Source organism: Macaca fascicularis, chromosome 2, assembly GCF_037993035.2.
Source record: "Macaca fascicularis isolate 582-1 chromosome 2, T2T-MFA8v1.1".
In the NCBI taxonomy this organism is placed as follows: domain Eukaryota; kingdom Metazoa; phylum Chordata; class Mammalia; order Primates; family Cercopithecidae; genus Macaca; species Macaca fascicularis.
The window spans coordinates 4,190,001-4,207,940 of NC_088376.1; the positions used below are offsets into that span (position 1 = coordinate 4,190,001).

The 17,940-nt window shown below is 37.1% G+C and overlaps 1 protein-coding gene across 11 annotated transcripts in view; it reads left to right on the forward strand.

Annotated features, from left to right (window-relative positions):
• The window catches only part of ATP13A3 (ATPase 13A3), a 97,413-nt gene that overhangs the window by 51,720 nt on the left and 27,753 nt on the right, over positions 1-17,940 (forward strand). For all 11 annotated transcript variants that reach the window (XM_015444909.4, XM_015444907.4, XM_005545354.5 and 8 more), the window contains 12 exons: positions 1-116; positions 836-1,024; positions 3,494-3,555; positions 6,834-6,984; positions 9,424-9,540; positions 10,802-10,819; positions 10,911-11,064; positions 11,160-11,280; positions 14,411-14,535; positions 16,087-16,262; positions 16,751-16,873; positions 16,958-17,037. The exon at positions 1-116 is cut by the window's left edge and continues 42 nt beyond it. In XM_015444909.4, coding sequence (XP_015300395.1) covers positions 1-116; positions 836-1,024; positions 3,494-3,555; positions 6,834-6,984; positions 9,424-9,540; positions 10,802-10,819; positions 10,911-11,064; positions 11,160-11,280; positions 14,411-14,535; positions 16,087-16,262; positions 16,751-16,873; positions 16,958-17,037 — 1,432 coding nt within the window. The remainder of the gene's footprint in view (positions 117-835; positions 1,025-3,493; positions 3,556-6,833; positions 6,985-9,423; positions 9,541-10,801; positions 10,820-10,910; positions 11,065-11,159; positions 11,281-14,410; positions 14,536-16,086; positions 16,263-16,750; positions 16,874-16,957; positions 17,038-17,940) is intronic.

The window sequence follows — 17,940 nt, forward strand, 5'->3', positions numbered from 1 at the left end:
ATCCCAAACCAACTGATTTTAAACTCTACAGAGATGCCTACTTGTTTCTACTATGTCTTGTGGCAGTTGCTGGCATTGGATTTATCTATACTATTATTAATAGCATTTTAAATGAGGTAGGTATGTGGGACTCTTAATAGGGTTTGAACCTCAATTATTTATCACATGTGGCTATTGAGGATTTGAAATGTGGCTAGTGAGAATGAGGAACTGAAATTTTAAACTAATTTAATTTTAATTAATTTAATGCTAACACAGACGTGAGACTAGTAGCTATGATATTAGAAAGTCCAGCTATAGAACATTTCCATTATAAAGGACACTTCTTTTGGATGGCTCTGGTTTAGATGGTCTTTTACTTGGTCTTGTGACTTTAAAAAAAAACCCCACATACTCACCAAAAGCTTTATTTTCTCTTTTTTACCTCTGAGATGTAATATACAGTGTTAAAATGATTTTTGATTATTTAATTGAAGGCGCCGCTTGTCAGAAGCGGAGACTGGCACAGTAAGGTGTGTGCATGCTGAGTCAATATCTGATAAAGCTTGTTGACCGGCTTTGAAGTATGTCATGTGTGAAGTATGTAGCGCTATGAAAATGAGATAAGTTTCTTTTGAAAGTAGTTGTCATTCTATAATTCATTGAGCTTTTTTATTTTACAGAAATATCTGAAGAAAAAATTATAAATGGTTAATAGATATGTATATATACACACACATACATAAAATTGAAATTCACAATTGAAAATGACTTACAGATTTTCACTAAAGAAATACCCATATTAAATCAGCAAATAATATTGGGGGTTTGACATTTATTTTTGTGTTAATTGTAGGTACAAGTTGGGGTCATAATTATCGAGTCTCTTGATATTATCACAATCACTGTGCCCCCCGCACTTCCCGCTGCAATGACTGCTGGTATTGTGTATGCTCAGAGAAGACTGAAAAAAATCGGTATTTTCTGTATCAGTCCCCAAAGAATAAATATTTGTGGACAGCTGAATCTTGTTTGCTTTGACAAGGTTGGTTCAGTTTAATAGTTACTTTCAAAGGTTACTTTATAGCATTTAAATATTTAGATCAATGTTTTTTTATTTTCTTTGTCAACAAATTTGCACACATTCTGTCATGTTCCTCTAATTTTCCTTTTCCTCAACTTACTTGGTATATGCATCGTATTTCTATACCATAAGTTGTCACTTAACATTACTGATAGGTTCTTGGAAACTGCAACTTTCAATGAAATGAAACCAGTTTTACCATAGGCTACTTGATACAAATGAGATTTCAGTTCATATGCCATATTTTGGTAACAGAAAATCACCAAACTTCTAAATAAGGATCTAAAACACTTGTGATACTAATCATTGAAATAAATATGAGCTATACATTTATTTAAGAAAGAATTAAAAATAGGTAAGGTAATTATTTACCCAGTTGTTTTATTTTAGGCTCATGGGTAGTAGGAGCCTATCTCAGCAACTGGTGGAACAAGGCAGGAATCAGCCCTAGACAGGATGCCATCGTATCGCAGAGTGTACTCCCACTCGCTCAGACTGGGACCATTCAAATATGCTGGTTCACTTAACTTGCATGGCTTTGAATGTGGGAGGAAACCGAAGTACCTGGAGTGAAACCCATGTAAACAGGGAGAGAACATGCAAACTCCATGTAGATAGTGGTCGCGGCTGGGCCTCAGCTCTCCCCACCACTGGCCCCCATCGTGTTATAAAAAACGAACAAAAAGTAGTATTTGAGGACATGCTGTATTTCTTATTTTCTCAATTTTTAATACTTTGGATATTGCTTATTTGCTCAGAGCTGCAGTTAACTTGATTATATCCAGAATTAGGCCCAGTAGTATTAGTAGTAGTAGTAGTAAAGATTATGTGATCTTTAATTTTTTGGATAGTAATTCTTATTTAACACAATAGGCTCCATACACATATATTTATTATGATTTTATTGGCTTGTAAGTGTGTATGTTTAGTGTTTGCTGTACGATTTTATTGAATATGTTTCAGAATTATGAAGGTCACTGATTTTATGTGAAAATGACAAATTATGTGCCTGTGTGAAGTATATCTTGCCTCTTAGAAAGGTTTCTCCTTTCGGCCGGGCGCGGTGGCTCAAGCCTGTAATCCCAGCACTTTGAGAGGCCGAGACGGGCGGATCACGAGGTCAGGAGATTGAGACCATCCTGGCTAACACGGTGAAACCCCATCTCTACTAAAAAATACAAAAAACTAGCCGGGCGAGGTGGCAGGCGCCTGTAGTCCCAGCTACTCGGGAGGCTGAGGCAGGAGAATGGCGTGAACCCGGGAGGCAGAGCTTGCAGTGAGCTGAGATCGCGCCACTGCACTCCAGCCTGGGCGACAGAGCGAGACTCCGTCTCAAAAAAAAAAAAAAAGAAAAGAAAGGTTTCTCCTTTCCTGACCTGGAATTTTCTTTAAAGTTTTCTGAGAATTAAACTTTGACCAAAAAAATCTTCTATCAAACTTTCTGGGTAACTGATGTGATACGAGTTTGATTTTTGTGCATTTCATTATTACAGAAAAAATGGGAAACATGCTCTGTTAGAAAAAAATATGTCACATACTGCCATGATTATTTCATATTTATCTGTTCAAAAAATTTCACTTGTGCTTGTCTTTTTTGGAAACTTCACTAAAATTTTTAAACAGACAAATGTGGAGAAAAGATGCATGTATAATAAACCCTCATTTACTCATTACCCAGCTTTATCAGTTATCAACACATTGTCCATCTTATTTTATCTATCTGCTCATTTTGAAGGGGACAACATCAGACAAATTATTTCAACCATAACTCCCTCAATATGTGTCTAGAGGATAAGATATTTAAAATACCACTATCACGTTGAACAGAATTAGCAGTTCTTTAGTTTTTCTAATATCCAGTTGAGATTTCCTCAAATCTCAAATTTTTACTAATTGATTTTTCAGTCAGAATCCAAATAGGGATTGCATTGCTTACAATTAACATGTAACATTTGCCTTTACTTGCCCCTTATCTCCAATTATTTTGTTGAAGAAACCAGGTCATTTACCTTGTGGATTTGGCCAATTGCTTCCTCCTGATAGACTTTAACCTGTTCCTCTTGGCTCTCCCTGTACAGTAATCCTTCCTTCCTTTATGGGCATCCTTTATTGATTGATAAGATAGGTTAATTGATGCATCCTTCCATTGATTTTTGTTGATAGTACAAGCACATAAATATGTACCCCTCTCTCCCCTTACGTAGAAGACTTGTGAGCATTGTTTGCACCCCCTTTCCCACTTTAGCCATATGTCCTGGAAGCCATTCTCTATCAGGGATCTCACCTGTTTCTTTTTTTAACTCTGTAGAACTCCATCATGTTATGTGTAGCATAGTTTCTAATGCTGTGTGGTGGTTTTTTATTTTTCTGTTTTGGGTTTTTTTGAGGCATCATCCATACTGTGTGCATGTGTACTTTTTTGTTTTTTAGACTGGAACTCTAACTGAAGATGGTTTAGATCTTTGGGGGATTCAACGAGTGGAAAATGCACGGTAAATATTAGTTAGACTTGATAGTTTATTAGTTTATTTTTAATATTGTATCATATGCAACATTCAAACATAAAGGAAGTAATGTAACAGACAACTGTGTACCCACACCAGGATTAAACTGTGGACATGTTGCCATATTTGCTTCAGATCTCTTCCTTTAAAAGATTAAAATATTGTAGAAATTGCCAAAGTCCCACTCTATCCCTTCCCCAATTCTTACTGCAATTCTGAAATTATTTTTGCGTATTTTATATTTTTTCTAAGTATAAATCTATAAATAAGTATCCATGAATGATATACTGTACATATGTTTTGCTGCTTTTTTCCCCTCTCTAAACGTTGTTTTCAGGATTTATCCACATTGATATGTGCAGATCTAGTTTATCAATTTTAACTGCTCTGTCTTATTCCATTGTATGATTAAACCTTGTCTGACCTTCTACTAAGGGACAATTCTGTTTTTTCTTCTTTTTTGTCTGCACTGTTACAAATGGTGCTGCAATTAAAGTTCTTAAACATACAACTGGAAGGCATGTGGCTGAGTTTCAGTATGCTGGATCCCTGTCAATGGAAATGCTGGGCCGTAGCATGGGCACAGCTTCCGCTTACTTCTACTTTCTCTTTCAGTGGATAAAGATCTTTTTGCTCCACATTCTTGCCAAACTTGATATTGTCAGACTTGTAATTTTTGCCAGATGGATGGATATGAGTATTACATTGTGGTTTTACTTACATTCTTCTCGTTTCTTATAAAATTGAGCATCTTTTCACATTTTTGGAGGGAGGGTCACTTAGCATTCTTCTGTGTATTGTGTGTTTATATCCTCATGTGAAGTCTATCTTATTCATTTGTTAGCGGTCTTTTTTATTTTCTGGAGAGTAATCTTTTTCAATACTGTGTATTGAAAATTATCCCACTAGTCTCTGGCTCATCTCTTTACTTTTGTTTCTGTTGCTTTTTGAAGCTCAAAAGTTTTACTCCGGTAGTTTTGTTTATGTCTTCCCTCCGCCCCAAAAGTGTGCTAAATTTTGGTTTATATAGCTTGAGAGACAGTATTGTTTGGCTAATGTAATTTCAAGAGTTGTTATGTCTTGGAAAATAGTATGTCACATTGCGACCTTTCTTATCCCTAGTAGTGCATGTTGCCTTCAATTCTCTTTTGTCTTATAATTATGTAGCTCTATACCAGCTTTCTTTTGCCTGATGTTTGCCTAGTATGTGTTTTGTCACCTGTTTACTTTTCAGTCTTTCTGTGCCATGATGTGCACATTTATTCAGATATATTTGAAATTATTTCTACCATTGCTCCCCCAATTTACATACACATTTTCATATTCTCATTTTTTCTCTCCTTTTCTCAGTTTATGCATCTTAATCTTACACTGCTTGTTCTTACATTATCAATATTTATACTTAAAGTTCATGGGTGTCAATACTGCCTTTTAAACAACCCCCTGTCCCCCAAAACAAACCTATGGACTGTAAAATACTTTTGGTTATTCTCCTTCCTTCCTATATGTATTTGTTGCATAATATTTTCTGATTATGATTTTGGTCTTACACATTCTGCATGCTTAGATTTACCTAGGTATACAAATATCTTAACCATTGCATCTTGTATAAATTGCCATCTTCTGTAACTACATTCATTTGCTTTGTTTCACTGTCACTTTTTTTTTCTTTTTTTTTTTTTTTTAGTGAAAGCGAGTTTATTAAGAAAGTGAAGGAATAAAGAATGGCTCCTCCATAGGCAGAGCAGCCCACTGTCACTCTTGGGTGATCGTGTAACTGTACAGATTTCTAGGTTTGACACTTGTGTTCTCTCAGTACTTTGAACGTGTGATTTCATTTCTCTTAATACCTTTTGTTAATTGGTACTGATAAATCTTAGTCTCTTTAGTAATCTTTTTTCTCTCTGGTTGCTTGAAGAATATTTCTTCACCCTTAATTTCTGCAGATTCACCATGATCTTTTAATTTGTGTGTACAGGATTCATGAAGCTTCTTGATTTCACACATTCATGTTTTTCATAAATTCTGGAAAATTTTCAGGCCTTTTTTACTGGCATTATGACCTTTTCCTTGTGTTTTGTTTTCTCTCCTTCTGGGAATCCTAACCATGTGTTGGACGAGACAGTTTACTTGGTTCTTTCCAAGTCTGCTCCCACCCCCACTCTCGCATTTACAGTATCTTATTCTTTTTCTAAGTCTAATTTTAAAATGCCCTTTTTGCATTCTTTCAGATTTGCCATTCTGTTATCTTAAACTTATGGGATTCTTTATTTTTTTTATTTTAAAAATAGGGATGGGTGTCTCGATACATTTCCCAGACTGGTTTTGAACTCCTGGCCTCAAATGATCCTCCTGCCTCAGCCTCCCAAAACGCTGGGATGACAGGCATCAGCCACTGCGCCTGGCCAAATTTATTAGGATTCTAATTCTGTCTTTGTTATGTCTGTTGACGCTCTTGGTGAATTGCTTGCTAGCACATCTTTAAATTATGGACTCATTCTTAACAGAATTTTTCTTTGAGCTCCCCTCTGGAGAAGTTCTGACTTTGCTTGGCTAAGAGCCCCAGTGGTAATCAACGGTGTCATACAGGCTTTAACTGACCTCCTGTGTTTCAGTCCTTGCTGTGCTACTTATGGGCTGTGTAACCTGGGACAAGTCACTTAAACACCCTGCTTCAGTTTTCTCATCTATAATGGGGGTAATAAAACACCTTTGTATAGTGTGAGGATAATGGGTCAATAAATTTAAAGTTCTTAGAATAATGCCTGGTTCATAGTAAATATTATGCAGATACTAGCTATTTTCTTGGACTTTGGGTGAGGAAATAGACAAGCTTATTCATAATTAATGCCTTTAGGTCTGTGGGTGAATTTTTTCTCGTCAGCCCTTTTCCCAAGAGTATGTAGCTCTTCAAGAGTACTGACTTTCCTGAGTCGGAGGGATCCTTTCAGTACCAGCTTCCCACTTTGCATGGGGCCAAACTTGGTTTCCTGTCCTTTTGTGGGTATTAAATCCCAAGTTCTTAGTTTACTGAGATGGCCTCCTGCCTTCATCCCCTCAGCAGCCATAGCATCAGCTCAAGTTCGTTACCCCTCTGGTTTTCTTTTCCCACTATATCTGGCACTTGGCAGTTTCTCTTTCTTAGAAGCTCAGTTTGGGATTTAAAATATATATATTTTTTAAATTACAAAAGCAGAAAAGCCCTATTAGAATATTATCTTGAATCTTAGGATTTATGGAACTAATTCAGTGTATCTTCTGCTTAGATTTCTTTCACCAGAAGAAAATGTGTGCAATGAGATGTTGGTAAAATCCCAGTTTGTTGCTTGTTTGGCTACTTGTCATTCACTTACAAAAATTGAAGGAGTGCTTTCTGGTGATCCACTTGATTTGAAAATGTTTGAGGCCATTGGATGGGTAAGTCAAATATTTTAAAATACAAATAACTTTAGGAAAATAATAATTAAAAATTAAATTACCTCATGGAAGGATTATTTCTGCTTTTTGTTTTAATGACAGTCTATCTTGTACCCTAAAAGGAACCATGTAATTTCTAAAGCTATATCACTAGAGAAATATTTTTAAAATCGTGCAAAAGTAACTTTTCGTTAACCCATTTAGTACTCCTTTAATAGAGGTTGACCAGCTGAGGCCCCTGCTTTGTGTTTGAGATAAACCAGGGGCCAGCATCTTGGAGCGGTGGAGCAGAGCCAGTAAGATGATCTTAACTGACACAACTTCTTGGCCACAGGCGAAGGAGTATAAAGTCCTGTCTTCATTGTTCTTTTTTACCTGTCTTTTGTTTACTGTGTCCACACACATGCACATGTGTGTGTTTGTTTATAACTTCCTTCTATTTTTGCCATTGGTGCTTTTAATTTCTGAGTGCCTGCTTATGTTCTCTGGTTGTTACCATTTTACAGCATTCAGTTCTTCTTTTATAAATACAAAGACAGTTCATTTTTAGAGTTCCGTTCTGGCTTCTTATTTATTTATTTATTTTCTCTGGGGTTACGGTCTCCTCTGGCCCCCACCCCATGCTTGGTGTCTCTCCTTCATGCTTTTGGTTTTTGTTGTACATCTGGATGGCACTTTTTTACTATAAAAAGGAAGATCTGACTTGGTAATTCTGCATAGCTGCAGTGAGCTACTTATACTTTTACCCTTGCCCATATGTATGTTAGTGTTTCTGAGAAGTGTCTCTCTGATCGGGAAGGCTTGTTGGGGGGTGGGGGATGGTGCTTGCTGTGTGTCTAGTGGGGTCTTATCGACAGGGGTTCTTAAAGTTTCAAAGGATTAGTTTCAGAGTTAGCCTTTCCGATGCTTTCCTCACCCATTCTCACCACGCTGGCACATGTGGGGCTTTCCTCACCCATTCTCACCACGCTGGCACATGTGGGGCTTTCCTCACCCATTCTCACCACGCTGGCACATGTGGGGCTTTCCTCACCCATTCTCACCACGCTGGCACATGTGGGGCTTTGTCCTCTGGAATCCTCACCCTCATGTGAGAAGCCTTTGCTCCTGTCAGACATTCAGTTTATGTCTCTGGAGGAGGACTCCCTAGTTTTTTGTTTGGCTTTCTTTAGCTCAGCTATTCTGGCTGATAAATGTTCCTGCCTCACCTGGTATCTTGTGTTTTTTCTGGTCTACTGTTTCGTTCCCCTTTGTATCCATCCATAAGTTTCAGTTTGCCCTTTGTTTCCATATTTGAAATCCCTTCCTGCAGGTTTGTTTTCTGTTTACATTGACCGGATCCTGCCTCCCTCTTCCCTACCTCCTCACGCCCCTCCCTCCCTCCCCACATTTTGAAAGGGAGGGAGGGAGAGGGTGACTGGATAAGTGCTCCATCTGCCAACTACTGAAAGTCCACGGTAAACACTCTTGACATTTAATTCCAAAAAGGAGGCCTCACTTCATTTGTAGAGAGAGTAACAAAAATGGGCTGATTTATCTTTCTTCTCTAAACTTTTCTCCAACTGAATAGATTTTCAGTAGATTTAGTGTTCAGTATTGGTGGATCTTCAAAGAAAGTGATTGAGAAGATTTGTATAATGGCATATTTCATTGGCCTTGAGTTGCTTTGATGCTTGATCCTACCAGAGCTTACTTATCAATGAAATGGTTTCACATAGCTAGTCACAACTGTGACTTGATGTGATTGATGTCATATGATACAAGATGCATCCCAATTTTAGAGATGTTAAGAGACAAAAAAAGTGCCTTAGAATTGTCCAAAATTGACTAATTTTTCACAGTTCCCTATCATTTTTTCATTTATTGATCCCACTAGTTATAGTGTGTGTTTAATATAGGTTTTTCTTTGAACGTTTTTCACCAAAAAAAGGTTCTTCAAAGTAGTAGCTTAACTAGAAGTATTCAAGCTGAAAAACTCTAAACTCGTATCTTTGTACGTTAAGCCCGTTTTTGACCCAGCGGTTCTGCTAACCATATCTGAGCTCTGTGTACTTTTGAATCCTTTCTTGGTAGCAGAAAGGAATCACTGGATGAGACTGAAAATTCTGGGGACTGCAAGACCTTTTGTCTTTTGCAGAGCTAGTTTCTAAACCCAACAAGTTGTAAGAGTGAAGCGAGATAAGTTTCTGTTTCTTTATTCTGCTTCTAACCCTGAATGAAGCAACCCTTCTCCCATGGGTTGCTAGCTATCTAACTCAACATCTTTGTTCACATTTTCTTTTACTTATGTTAGTGATCCAGTAGTGCTCATTTGTTCCTTGGACATAGATTTTTTTTTAATTATTGAAAATGGCCATAATGTTCCCTTTAAAAATGGAACCATGAATTCAATTTTATGAAGCAGTGCTTGAATGGTTGGGTTTTTTTTTTTTTTTTCAGATTCTGGAAGAAGCAACTGAAGAAGAAACAGCACTTCATAATCGAATTATGCCCACAGTGGTTCGTCCTCCCAAACAACTGCTTCCTGAATCTACCCCTGCAGGAAACCAAGAAATGGTGAGAAATCACTTAAAGCTCAATAAAACTGTTGGTGGTTACTTATATTTATTTTTAAATTTTTAAATTTTTATTTTTTATAGAGACAAGGTCTTGCTCTGTTGCCCAAGCTGGTCTCAAACTCCTGGGCTCAAGTGATCCCCCCACCTTGACCTCCCCAGGTGCTGGGATTACAGATGTGAGCCACCGCCCCCAGCCTGCTTACTTACATTTAATTCTCATTTTAAAATGTTGCTAGAAGAGGAAGTCACAAGTCCCTTATTTAACTCTTATGCAGAGATAGGAATATTTTAACTGCGTTTCTCAGAAACTACACCTCTATGTTGAGATTTAATTTGCAGTCCTATCACTTTTCCTTCCTATTTACTGAGCAGCTTAGTGCCTTGTGATTTATACAGCTGGTGGTTAATCCTCTTAAATTGCATCTGTATTCCTAGAATTTAATAAAATGTATGTATGAAAGGCTTTACTTTCAGTGAATTTTCAAATATATTCCCCTTAGTTTATTATTGTTTTTTAAGTTACCTGAAAATTTTTTTACGTGTATAACTATTACATATCCAAGAAATTTACCAAGATTCTAATAAACACCACTTTATCTTATTTGTTTAACTGGTTGGCAGGATTCTGGGTAATTCATTTTCCTTCCTGTTTATATTTGTTCTTTCCAGAGTTTATTAGTATTTTTTGAGACAGAGTCTCGCTCTATCACCCCGGCTGGAGTGCAGTGGTGAGATCTCAGCTCACTGCAACCTCCACCTCCTGGGTTCAAGCGATTCTCCCACCTCAGCCTCCTGAGTAGCTGGGATTACAGGCACCCGCCACCGCACCCAGCTAATTTTTGTATTTTTAGTAAAGACAGGGTTTAATCATGTTGATAAGTCTCGTCTCAAACTCCTGCCCTCAAATGATCCACCCACCTTGGCCTCCCGAGGTGCTGGGATTACAGGCATGAGCCACTGTGCCTGGCCAGTTTATTATTTTTTTAATTTTTATTTTTTGTTTTTTGGTATGTACACTTGTTTATTTTAGTACTCGAATGTTAATATTTTCAGGATAGCAGAACATTTGAAAATATTTAAGAACATACTTTTTAAAAATGGGAAGTAGTATAGAAGGAATCTTGAATCCTGACTTTGAAAAACAGTTGCTTGTTTCTTTTCCAAATAATGTTTTGTGGATGCTTAGTAAATTTTTTCTAACTTCAGTATGTTAATAGAGTTAATCTGTACTATTTCTTCTTGTTTTGTTTCGTTTTTAGGAGCTGTTTGAACTTCCAGTAAGTGAAGAATGTTTACTTGTTACCTAAGTATATTTGTTTTGATTTTTTAAGAATAATAAGTGCTTGTGCATCTTTTGAAATTATATAGGCTATTTATGAGATAGGAATTGTTCGCCAGTTTCCATTTTCTTCTGCTTTGCAACGTATGAGTGTGGTTGCAAGGGTGCTAGGGGATAAGAAAATGGATGCCTATATGAAAGGAGCACCCGAGGTCATTGCCAGTCTTTGTAAACCTGAAACAGGTAAGGAAATATCTATGCTCTGGCTAAAATTCTGGTATTTGTGTAAACTTGTATTAGCAACTCTAACAATGACATTTACTCTTTCTTTTAAAAAGTTCCTGTAGATTTTCAAAACGTTTTGGAAGACTTCACTAAACAGGGCTTCCGTGTGATTGCTCTTGCACACAGAAAATTAGAGTCAAAACTGACATGGCATAAAGTACAGAATATTAGCAGGTGAGGTTGAATGACTTTCCTAGTTTCCCAGTCATCATCATTTATGTTTATATCATTCATGCACAGTAATTTGCATGTAATTGAGTATTTGTTGAATGTATGAAAAGATATCTAATACAATATTGTTTTAGGTGAGTGAAGTAAAAGTACATTTTCCCCACTGCCTGATTTCCTTTCATTCTGGTTTTTTTTTTTTTTTTTTTTGAGAGACAGTCTCACCCTGTACCCAGGCTACAGTGTAGTGGCGCAGTCTCAGGTCACTGCAACCTCTGCCTCCCAGGTTCAAGCAATTCTTGTGCCTCATCCTCCCAAGTAGCTGGGATTATAGGCCTGTGCCACCACACCTGACTAATTTTTTTATTTTTAATAGAGACGGGGTTTTTACCATGTTGGCCAGGCTGGCCTCGAACTCCTGGCCTTAAATGATCATTCAGTATTGACTGTTGACCTATGTTTCCTTATGTTATTGTAACATCATATGTTTTTTTCTTAAAGCTCTTTGAAACTATTTTCAATTTGTTAATTATTGTGTACCCACTGTGTGTCAGGCACATTCCAAGAACAGTAAATGTAATTTTATAGAAGTTTATTTTCTCCAATTGATCTTCTCACTTTTGCCCAGGGGTTAGATCTAACTACTAATTCAGTCAGAATATAATGAGTCATAGTGACCAAGCTCCTTCTACTCCACTTCTTTCCTAATCCCCAGTGCTCTCCATTCCCCCCATCAAATGACAGTGTCATATTCAAGTATTGTCACTTTGACTGTAACTGATACAGACCTACCTTTGAGGATAACATTTTTGTTTAGGAATACTTCATGATGTACCTAGTTTTTTGTAAGCAGAAAGGACTGTCACTTGGCTGTCCTGCTAAGTTGCCTATTTGGGGGAGATGGTCTAAGCATGAGTTTAAAAAAAAAAAGAAACACCTCTACCCAAATTATGTGATACATATGCATGTCGGGAACCACAAATGTATACAATATTATATCCTAATTCCTACTAAGGACACGTTAGTCTCTTCTTAGTTTATAGCTTCACACTAGCAAGGGTGCTAGGGGATAAGAAAATGGATGCCTTTGCCATTTTCCCCCATAAACACTAATTATTGAATTGCTTACAGTTTTTTTTTTTTCTTTTGAGATGAAATCTCGCTCTGTTACCCAGGCTGGAGTGTAGTGGCACGATGTCAGTTCACCACAACCTCCGCCTCCTGGGTTCAAGTGATTCTCCTTCCTGAGCCTCCTGAGTAGCTGGAACTACAGGTGCACACCACCATGCCTGGCTAATTTTTGTATTTTAGGTGGAGACGGGGTTTCACTATGTTGGCCAGGCTGGTCTTGAACTCCTGACCTCGTGATCTGCCCGCCTTGGCCTCCCAAAGTGCTGGGATTACAGGTGTGAGCCACTGCGTCCAGCCGCCTATAGTTCTTGAGCATGTCATCTTGAGACATCCTTCCATGCCATCGGATAGACTGTTTCTTGTGCTGAGGATACTCTGTCCCTCCTTGTTAACTTTCCTCTCTTTCTCTACTCCCTTTCTTCTTTACCCTTCCACTGAGACCTCTGTGTTTCCATCCTACCTTGTAGGAATGGGTTTTAGCATTTCCCTTATAGCTTAAGCCTTTATATCTTGAATATTGGACTGTTCACTAACTAGAGGGTCAGATTTCCATGACCTGTATCATTCATACGATATGAGAGAGTTGGAAGACGAGCTGAAGCCAGAAACTAGTGCCTGAAGGAAAACGGCTTAGTGCTTTTGACACAGTGTCTTCACATTGATACAGCTTTGCATTTTAAAATACAGTTTCAGGTTTCAAGGCTTTTTCCTGCTGTTACCACTAGCAGTTTCATTTATATTAATTTTCTCAACTATTCTCTAATGTCTTTACCACCCATTGTTAGAAATTAGGTGACTCAAAGATTTTAGATTTCATAGATACATACTTCAAGCAACTTTTATTGGAATTTTGTTAGAAAAATCGTTTGGTTATTCCAAGTCTGAAATTCTAGTCTTTGACCTCAGACCCTCCTCTTTCCCCATTGAGAAAAAAATTTCTATGATATAATTTAGGTCAGTTGAGGTGTTTTTTGTTTGTTTTCCTTTTTTGTTTGTTTCTTTTGAGATAGGCTCTCTCTCTGTTGCTCAGGCTAGAGTGCAGTGGAACAAACCCGTCTCACTGCAGACTTGACCACCTGGGCCTTAAATGACCCTCGCTCCTCAAGCCCTTCCTCGTAGTGGGACTGCAGGCACAGGCCACCATGCCCAGCTAATTGTTTTTTCATTTTTTGTAGAGATGGGGTCTCACTATGCTGCCCAGGCTGTCCTCAAACTCCTGGGTTCAAGCAGTCCTCCTATTTCAGCCTCCCAAAGTACTGGGATTACAGGCATGGGCTACCATGCCTGACCTGAGATTTCTTAAGAACGTCACTATTATTTATAGTGCTAAAGCACATACTATTTTTGTGTGCATCTCTTTGGTTGCATTTCTGTTTCCCCACCCAAGTTTCTTGTGAGTAGAGATCATCCCTTTTTGTCTTTAACCTCCCAGTGACTAGCATAGTGCCCGGTGCATTCTTGATACTCAGTTATTTAAAGAATAGCATCTTGATAACTATATTAGTAATATTTTCAAAGACCTATCTCTGAGTCCCAAGTAGATCTCATTGTTGGATTGCTAATGGTTCTTGTGTCACATTTTCAGGATCAGTAATTGTTTTATAGAATTGATCTCAGACTTGATAATGAATCCACAAAAACTATTGAATGTGCTTGTGGCACAGTTTTTTCTTTTTCACTGAACATTTAAATTAGGATATGTTGTAGAGGGCAGTAAAGAATATATTTATGCTTATACATTTTTGGATAATATACAAGATGAGTATTCCTTAGTACTAGAATTGTTTAGTGTACAGTGACGTACATTTCCAAATGATTATTATATTGAGATATTGAACTCCTGAACACGTGGTTTATTCAGCATATAAAATGTTTTAATTTATAGATATTTTAAACTGTTATAACTTACAGACATTTTTAATTGCTTAGATATTTTAAGTTTGTGTACATAAGTTGCTTACTCATTTGACTAAACCATTATGTGTTAAAACTTCTTTTTCTGCAGAGATGCAATTGAGAACAACATGGATTTTATGGGATTAATTATAATGCAGAACAAATTAAAGCAAGAAACCCCTGCAGTACTTGAAGATTTGCATAAAGCCAACATTCGCACCGTCATGGTCACAGGTTAGACTTTATCAAAGAACACAGAACAAAATGGAGTGTGACAGATTTGAAGTTACATAATATTGAGGGATAATCAGTTATAAAATAATATTATGTATTCTTTAGTGGTTTCAACCTAAGTTCTCTTTTAGCTCTGAATATTTTCCCAAGTGCGAGATAACTTCGTCGTATTCTTTTTGAGGTCTACCAAATCCTATTTATAGAAAATATAGTAGAATAGTAAAAGTACATTGTAAAAATTTAAACTTGACTCCTTTTTGTTTTCTCTGTTTATTCATGTATTTCTTATAGCACTTATTATACCTTGTGTTATTTGTAGATTTGTTTTCTCTACTAGAATATAAGATTCTTGAGGGTTAGGATTATGTTTTACTCATGTTGGGGTCCTTTGCAATTTTTAGAACTGTCAAGTACATAGAAAATGATTAATAGATATTTGATAGCATGAAATTTTTATATGTGAGATATTGTTTATTACCCTAGTTTGAACTCTAGTGAAGTGGCCTGCTTTTTGTTTTTTGGTTTTTTTCTAGTACATCTAAGGGATTCTCCTGATGTTACTCTACTGTTAATAATATTAGATAACTGTTACTCCTTAGCTGTGTAAAATTGTGGTAGCTGGTTTTTGTTTTTTTCCTTAGCAGATAATCAGATTTAAGATACTTAATGGCACTTACGTGTTCAGTAAGACTAGTATGGAGAAAGTCTGTATACATTTTTGTGTTTTAGACTCTTGGGATCTATCTAATAACATAATTTTACCGTATAACTCAAGATAACTAAGTCTGTTAACATCCCAGCAATTCTTAGTTCTTGTGTCTTCTCTGTCAAGGCACTTTTCACCCATTCCTCGTCCTCTTCTATTTATTTGTTTTAAAAATTTTTTTCCCTTGCCAGAATATGGCTTTGTATACCAAAAGTCATAGGAAAATATTCTTGGAAATAATGTGTGGAAATTGAGGAAAGAAATATCTTGCTCTTGGTAGCAGTGGGATCCACAAACCTTTGCCTGCTTCTCCTTTAAGATCCTGTCCTTGCTGCTCTTCTGTTCTTATGACTGAGAAGTTGTCTCTCTTGTTTCTCATTTACATCTGTTCTTATTACCTTTGTTAACTTTTTGTTTTGTATAATCTTGCTTTTGTAATTCATCTTTCCTATGGCATAGTGCTGGTGTTCTTGCACAGACCACTAGTCACTACAAAGTTATTTCGGTAAATACTTATTGAGCCACCTGCTCTGTGTGTAGCACTGTGCCAGGTATTGTGTAGATACAAATAGTGCATGACTGGAAAAGACTGAGAATTGTATTTGGCTTTAAAAATTGTGGATGAGATGTTGTCTTTAGCATATACATGCTTGCATTATTTGAGGCTTCTTTTGATAAGTACGCTCCAATTTTGTGATTTTTAAACTCTAAGGGGAAGAACCATACATTATCGTTATTCCGCCAGCCCAGTCGTGGAGACTGTAGTAGATTCTCAGCAAGTACTTGTTTGATACGTTCACGTTTCCATTTTAATTTTAATGCATTTAAAATACTTTGAAAATTAGGTGACAATATGTTGACTGCTGTCTCTGTGGCCAGAGACTGTGGAATGATTCTACCTCAGGATAAAGTGATTATTGCAGAAGCATTACCTCCAAAGGATGGGAAAGTTGCCAAAATAAATTGGCATTATGCAGACTCCCTCACACAGTGCAGTCATCCATCAGCAATTGCCTCAGAGGTAAGGTCAAACTTGATTGTCCCTTTTAAAGTTTGTTGGTTTAAATTTAGTCTGGGAAAAAAAAAAAAGTGGTGCGTTAAAACACAGTAAAGCAAAAACTAAATGAAAACAGAAGTCTGGGCTATTTTTTCAGAGATTATATTTCATTAGGACTGGGGCAGACCCAGGAATCTCAATGTTCAAATTTTGATATTTAGCTGAGATGAGAAGCATAGTTTTAAAGTGTAAGAATTCCAGATGTTTATCATATTCTTCAAATAACTAGTGGTAAATGATGCAGGTGGTCCATCATACTCAGTTCATGCATCGTTTCAAATTGAAACTGATATTTAATTGAGTTTCTTTTTACTTTGAATAAAAGTCAGGCTTTCAGTGTGTTGTGGAACATATCAAATGAAAGAATTCAGTTTTAGAACAAATATGTTTAAAATAGAATTGTTTTACTTGGTTTGGCTGCCTAAATATTGTTCCCAATGTCTCATACGCAGGCTACTCCAGTTAAATTGGTCCATGATAGCTTAGAGGATCTTCAAATGACTCGTTATCATTTTGCAATGAATGGAAAATCATTTTCAGTGATACTGGAGCATTTTCAAGACCTTGTTCCTAAGGTAAGTAATTTGGGTGTATGTATGTGTTCACATGACTACATCGTGAACAATATTTTTAAGAAATTTATTTGATTTTTTTTCCAGTTGATGTTGCATGGCACCGTGTTTGCTCGTATGGCACCTGATCAGAAGACACAGTTGATAGAAGCATTGCAAAATGTTGAGTAAGTATTGGTGTCTTTTTTGTTTTTGGTTTTTTATGAATTATGGTTTCATTTCAGCATCAGAAAAATAATTTTTATATATGTTTCTTATACTAATATTTCATATTTATATAATTGTGATCTGTAAGGTAGACGAGAACTTTAAGTGCCTCTTTAAAAAGTCTCATATGCGGCCGGGCGCGGTGGCTCAAGCCTGTAATCCCAGCACTTTGGGAGGCCGAGACGGGCGGATCACGAGGTCAGGAGATCGAGACCATCATGGCTAACACGGTGAAACCCCGTCTCTACTAAAAATACAAGAAAATTAGCCGGGCGAGGTGGTGGGCGCCTGTAGTCCCAGCTACTCGGGAGGCTGAGGTAGGAGAATGGCGTGAACCCGGGGGAGCGGAGCTTGCAGTGAGCCGAGATGGCGCCACTGCACTCCAGCCTGGGGCACAGAGCAAGACTCCGTCTCAAAAAAAAAAAAAAAAGTCTCATATGCTTTTTATTTAGCTAAAGTACTATAGCCACAGTTTTTCTCCAGGTGCTACCTATGACTTCATTCTTTTGGGTGTTCTCTCTTGATAGAAGTGGCTAATCATTTTAGTAAACAGTTACGTTTCAGGTTATTAAGGGATAAATTTTTACTGATAACTTTAAAAGTAGCCATACTAAAGACTGTAGGCACAAGCACTTTGCTCTAAAGATGAGGAAATTGAGACACCAAAATGATTTGCCAATAATGTGACAGAAATAGGACAATAACCCAGCTCATTTCACTTGCGGTCTGGTGCTGTTTGCAAAGCAGCACACCTGTGTCCATTATAGTAAAAAGATTCAGTAGTTCCACTGGGGGAATCCTGGTGTGTTAGCTCTTTATAATACTGTAATAAAAAAATCTTAATAAGGTAAATGTTTTGTAGT